Source organism: Durio zibethinus, chromosome 12 (genome assembly GCF_047325235.1).
Source record: "Durio zibethinus cultivar Kanyao isolate XHJ-2024 chromosome 12, ASM4732523v1, whole genome shotgun sequence".
In the NCBI taxonomy this organism is placed as follows: domain Eukaryota; kingdom Viridiplantae; phylum Streptophyta; class Magnoliopsida; order Malvales; family Malvaceae; genus Durio; species Durio zibethinus.
This window is the reverse complement of record NC_143173.1, coordinates 24,475,702-24,481,966: the sequence shown is the minus strand read 5'-3', so window position 1 is coordinate 24,481,966 and position 6,265 is coordinate 24,475,702. Positions and strand designations below refer to the sequence as shown.

The 6,265-nt window shown below is 31.9% G+C and overlaps 1 protein-coding gene across 1 annotated transcript; it reads right to left on the bottom strand.

Moving 5' to 3' along the window:
* Window positions 1-4,197: 4,197 nt before the first annotated feature.
* Window positions 4,198-5,140, bottom strand: LOC111297806 (ethylene-responsive transcription factor ERF024-like). The gene has a single exon (XM_022892420.2). It carries the CDS (start codon window positions 4,867-4,869, stop codon window positions 4,198-4,200), a length of 672 nt encoding a protein of 223 aa, XP_022748155.1. The 5' UTR covers window positions 4,870-5,140.
* Window positions 5,141-6,265: the final 1,125 nt, after the last annotated feature.

Sequence of the window (6,265 nt, the reverse complement as noted above, 5' to 3'; positions counted from 1 at the left end):
TAAACAGAAAAAGATTGGTAGCAATTCCTCAAATCAATGTCTAACGATAGATCTACGGATCTAGACGTTACGACATTTATGATAAAATGCCTAAAATTCTTTTTTGCTATAACTAAATTTTTGTTGCCTCTTCATTTTGCACTCCATAAACCAAATAAGAGAGGCTATTTTATAAATTAAGTATATAGTTTAATATTCTATCAAAAAAATTATATAGTTTAATATTTTCAATGGGTTTAAATCTTGAGATAATTGATAACATAGTTAGCATCTAGTATTTAGTTTTCTTAATTGATGGTTCTAATTAAAGCAATACTATATAAGCATAAGAAATATACACACATAATTATTTCATAATGTTATTTTTAAAATATAAATGAAAAAATTATGTGAAAAAAAATAATTAAGTATATATATATGTATATGCATATTTACGTACTTTAAAACTCTGTTATAATTAAATTCCTTGTCCCTTTGGCAGCCAACATTCATGACTTACAAATTACCAGCTAATGTGGGTCACCAATCTATCAACATGATTGAGTCAACTGCTCTTATTGTTGGTTGATCCAAATTACCTTCACAATATTCATGTCTTTCCTTCTTTTTTTCTAGATCAGGGTGTTCCTCAAGAAACATGTAACTTTATCGAAGTCGTTGGAGCATTCATGAGAATTTAATTAAGACTGTCATGGAAGCGGATAAATTTAAAGGAGAAAAACAAAAAGCATGCATTGGAGAAAGTGATCAAAGGTGGATCGAGAGACAATATGTTATATATTTCGAGTTCGTAATAAGTACTTTACCATAACAGGTCTGGAATTACCATGCAATGCTGGCTGATTTTGCAATAAGAGAACTCATCCAATTAAACACAAGATTCCAAGTGGTTGTTCTTTGCAACACAAGTTTATTTTTTTTCCTTAGCCAAAATATAAGTGTTCAAAAGATGAGATGAACTATAGCATGATTGGAAAAACTTTACTAATGCCACACTCCATATTAAGTATGCATAAGGGTGTTTATAATTCGATTTTAATTAAATTAATTAATTAAATTATTTAATTTGGTTAATCGGGTGGTTATTGAATTAATTCAGATGGTTAATAAAAGTTATTTTTAAAAAATTTTAATTTTTGGTTAATTTGATTCGAAGATCAAATTAATCAAAATATAATATAATCTAAATATAAAATGAAAAATACATGAAATTGATCATTTAATTTTAAAAGTTGTTAAATTCTTTAACATAATACTTTGATATTTGAATATTTTGTTGAATAATTTTATTTAGTTTGTTTAAAATATAAGAAATTAAAAGTTTAAAATATAATTTAACTTAAGTATATTTATTATTCAGTTAATCGAAAAAATTAATCGAACTGATCGAATTAAATTAGGTTAGTTAATTTTCGAAATTCATAAATTCAATTCAGTTCGATTCAAAAATAAAATAATATAATTCGATTAATTTAATTTTGAATAATTTGATTTGAAATTAATCGAACCGACCGTATGAATATCATTAAATATGCATAGATAAAATCTCTCATTATATATGACAATGAGTTTGCAACATAAAATCATGAAATTCATTGAATCAAAAGAAAACATCTTGTAAAAATTAAACCAAATCTTTATAAGGAATACTTTAGCAGTAAGGTAAAAGAGATTTTCATCGCATCAAAGTTGTATTTTATTATTAAACTTTTACGGATCCACCCATAAAATGACACTATGACAGATGGAAATCCCTTCCATTACACTGCAAAAAAGGCTTAACTGATATCAGAGTTGCTGTTATGTGATGTTAGTTATGACCTGTCTTGCATTCATGATCTTACATCTTTACAGTAAAACTAACACCGTGGTCCTAATTAACCAAAACAGGCAAAAGAATGATACCTATCTTAATTTTGATAAAAAAAATTGGTTGGCTTGGAGTTGACACTTAATCCAACCATAGGCATGCAAGGTGCAAAACGTTGGAGCAAAATTGCGCAACTATCATTATAAAGGGTCCACTTAAGATATATATTTATATATAAGCCTTCATCTTCAATATTGGATATTGCACCATATGATGAATCGTTCTCACCATCCCCATGATAAGAAATTACGATTCATCGAGATCTAAAGTGGGGCAGGTTTCGAATGATGGCTACCGACCCCATGCATGATAATGAAAATCTCCGAAGAGAGGATTTTTCAATTATTACAATTGAGAGAAGAGAGAATTTGTGAGACATGAAAATTGAAAAAAATGGAGGGTTTGAGGCCATTTCGGGCACTAAAGAAAAGAGTCAAAGAAAGGCTTGATTGCTGGCCGGAAACACCCAGGCAGGAGAGGTAGGGGTTGCCAACCCAAGCCAAGCTTTTGGGTTGATTCTAGTTAAAAGTTGTCTCATCGATTTGTGGGAGTGAGTTGTCACCCTTGAAAAGCTTAATCATGAAACATAAGAAAGTTGAAAAGTTTTGATTTAGGCATTAATTATTAATTAAATATATGTGAGTATCTCTTTATTTGGCAAATGTATCTTGGCTTGAACCATCAAAAATCCCATCAAATACTCACAGGTGTCTTCCACAGGCTCCAAGCTTCAAATTCTTTTTTATGCAGTTTTAAGTTTTAAGAGTTGTTCATTATTATCATACAATTATATGAAAATTTCTTGCAATTGTTTTCCCCTTTTTCATTGATTGGTTGATATCAGCCATAATTGAGTATAATATCAAATTTAAGGTTTAATTTAATTAATTCTTATAATTATTTTAAAAAATAATATTTAATAAATTTGAGATTTCAATCCAACATTAACAATTATTTTCGTTATAAATGATTCGAATCCGAAGTATAAATATATATAAATGACAGAATTTTTAAATGAAAAAAACAGTGAGATTAATACTTTTTTGGATTCTTTAGCATTTCTCTTTTCTTTTTCCTATAGGCTCCATTTATGATTAAAAATTTAAAAGCTGGAATCGAACAAAATACTGTGATAAGACAAAATAAAGTGTTGTTTATTGTTAAACAAGTAGAAAACAGATGTCCACTTGAAAGTTACTGATTCGAGAGAATTTATGTGCGTAATATCATCTTCAAGTAAGTAAATAGTAAAATAGGAAATTTTAAAAGTAGATAAAAAATTTTATAAAAAAATCAGAAACCGATAAAGGTGGGCTCGGGGCCTGTGTCCAACACTCTACTTGGAGATCAGGCATTTCTGGCCCAGGTAAGGTCAACCAAGTCTTAATTGTCAACCCAAGATACCCAACAGCACGCCTAGCTTCAAATGTGGGTTCAGCGGGATGGGCTAGGGAGACCATTCAACTTCAAGCTGAGTAACACTCTAGTTGGACACTTGACTTTTTGGATTTGGTGAAGACTAGGACATTTGATTCTCAAAAGGACACTAGGATGTAATTTTATCAATATAATTTTTAATTTAATTTAAAAATAGTTCAAAGGTTATAGTACAAGGATATTTCACGAGAAAATAACATAATATTGTACATGATATTTTAGCTTGTAATGTTGCAGGATCTATTTGAACATGTGGTTGCTTGCCAATTGATTTCACATATTAAGAAAAAAAGTTGAATTAGTGTTGCACATTGCCTGTTGGTTATTATCTCAAAGGAACACCTAATTTGAAGACTTTACAGATAAAATATTCTGTAAAATTTGACAAAAAAAAAGAATGTAAGTCTCTCTTGTTCAAGTTAAAATAATGTATTTATCATTTTGATAACGATATATTTATGTAACTGATATTTTGCTTATATATCGAACAACTTAGTTATTGTTTAGCATTTGGCTTCGGAAAATTAGCTTTTGAACACAAAAATAATGCTAAATACATTATAGTTAAAAGTTTTTTTTAATAATTAAAAATAAGCCAACCGAAAAACTTATTGAAAATTACAGTTGTAATTTGAAATTTATGATTTAGAGATAAAATGACCAAATACTAATTCCATTATTTATTTTTGAAAAAAATAACATATTTTTTTGTTTCCAATATCATGTCCTCTTTAAATATTTTAATTTTTTACAGCAAATTTTCATATCAATGTCCAACACTTAAAAATCTTAAATTATAATTTTTCACAGCAATATTTTTACAGTACTTTTCAAACACATTTTTTCAAATTGAATTTTTTCCATTGCTAACAGAAATGTTAAACGAGGCCTTAATTACCCCACAGAGTAAATTCCACATAATCATCTACAACATCATCTTGATAGTACCCTTTTTGTATAGCTGGTGGTGTTAGTATCAACCCTTCTGCCATACTGTCAAGTATCCCTGGCATGTTAAACACCTCTTCTTCATCCATAAACAACATCTTCGAACTCCCTTCAACATTACCCAAGTTCTCCAAGCATGGCAATGGCGGCAGAGACGACAACAATGAAGGCGAAGCTGATGACGTTTTGATATCACCAAACGCCTCCGCAGCCTCCATAGCAGCACATTGAATATCCCTTATGGAGGATGACCTAGCACGTGGTAATGTATATGCAGACTCGGGAAAGTTTAAGGAAGCAGAATCTCCCTTGAGAGCCAAGGCCGCTGCATCATAAGCCCTAGCAGCCATGCCTGGGCTCAAGAATGTCCCCAGCCAGATTCGGGACTGCTTGTTAGGCTCTCGCAGCTCGCTAACCCACTTGCCATTCCTCCTCCTAACGCCTTTGTATACGGGGTGTCGAGTCTCTTGAAACTTCTTCCTTCCAGCTTTTCGCTTCTGGGATTGTGCTTCAACTTGCCCTGATGAACTGCCTAGTTCAGGCCGCGATGACGAACATGGACTTTCGTGGCTTTTTGAGCTTAAAACCGATTGCTGGTCTTCCCTCTGTCTCATTGATGGAGAAAAGAGAGAGAGAGAGAGAGAGAGAGAGAGAGAGACAGAGTTAAAAACTAGCTAGAGAGGGAATGTGCTTTATAATAATGAACAAGAACGACGACTAACTGATAAAAATAAGGGAAGTAAAGAATGATTAAATAGGAGAAAGGAAATGCATGAAAATCGTGTTTCATTGTCGATTTTATTATTTCTTTTTAACACTCTCCAGGTTGGTACTGGGGAGAATCCAAATATGATTCATGTGGGGGAAAAATATTCCATAGTCTATTTCTCTGGACAAAGATAGTTTTTTTTTTGCGACAACATCCACATGCTTTTTCTACTTGCGTTTACCATATCAAGAAACCCTGGAACACTTCTAAATTATTAATGCTAATGCTAATTTTATGAATCTTACAAAGTACTTGCGAAAATTAACCCCCAACGTACAAGAGCGATTATTCGTTTTACACTATACAGATCTGGGATTTGGACATTTTTATAAGATCATCGTGCAAGCAACAAAGCAAATCATCTTTAAAGAAAATGACGCAATTGAACTTCAAATTCATTTTTTTTAACCATGTTTGCTAAAAAAATGTGCAAAATTTTGTTTTTTATATGCAAAAAGAGAAAATTTTCTTTTTTTTCTTTTTCTCATCCAAAGGTTAGATTTTTTAAAAAAATCAGTCATAAAAGATACGAGTCCCATAAACAAAGTTTACAACAGCAAAGCCTAAAAGAGGTTAGCAGCCAAAAATAAAACAAAAATACAGATTTCACCACCTCTAGAACCAAGCAACAAAAAAATCATTACGATCCATCCCCATTTTTGCCAATGAGTCAGCAAAACTATTCGCCTCTCTGTAAGAAAGAGAAAAAGTTACATTCCCTATTTCTTATCATAGTTTGTCAATTTCATTGAAGATAGCCCAGTCTTCCCACGGCCTTATTATATCTCTGAATCACACACCCACGCAATGGCATTCTTTGAATCTGTTTCAACAATAAGCTCATGATTTCTGGTAAAAGGAGACATTGAAAATGTGTTTAAAGCAGTATTGATAGCCAAAACCTCAGCCAAGCAGTCCATAAAAGAGACCAAGAACAACACCTGCATTATTTCTCAGAACTCCGCCATATCCAGCTCTCTTGATGATCCATCTACGTTAAATTTCAGAATTACATTCCAAACAGGATTAATCCGAGTTATTCCCATGCGAGGTTTAAACAGACCCTGAATGGCTTTCACCCAACTCATGGCCCTTAATTTCATAAGATCAAGGATTTCAGCCAAAATGTAGCCCCACAAACTGATAGCCATCTGTCCTTCATGACTCTACCAAACGGAACGCATTCACATTGGAATATAAAGTTGTTAACTGGAATGACCCAAACCAAGCCCCACCATTTA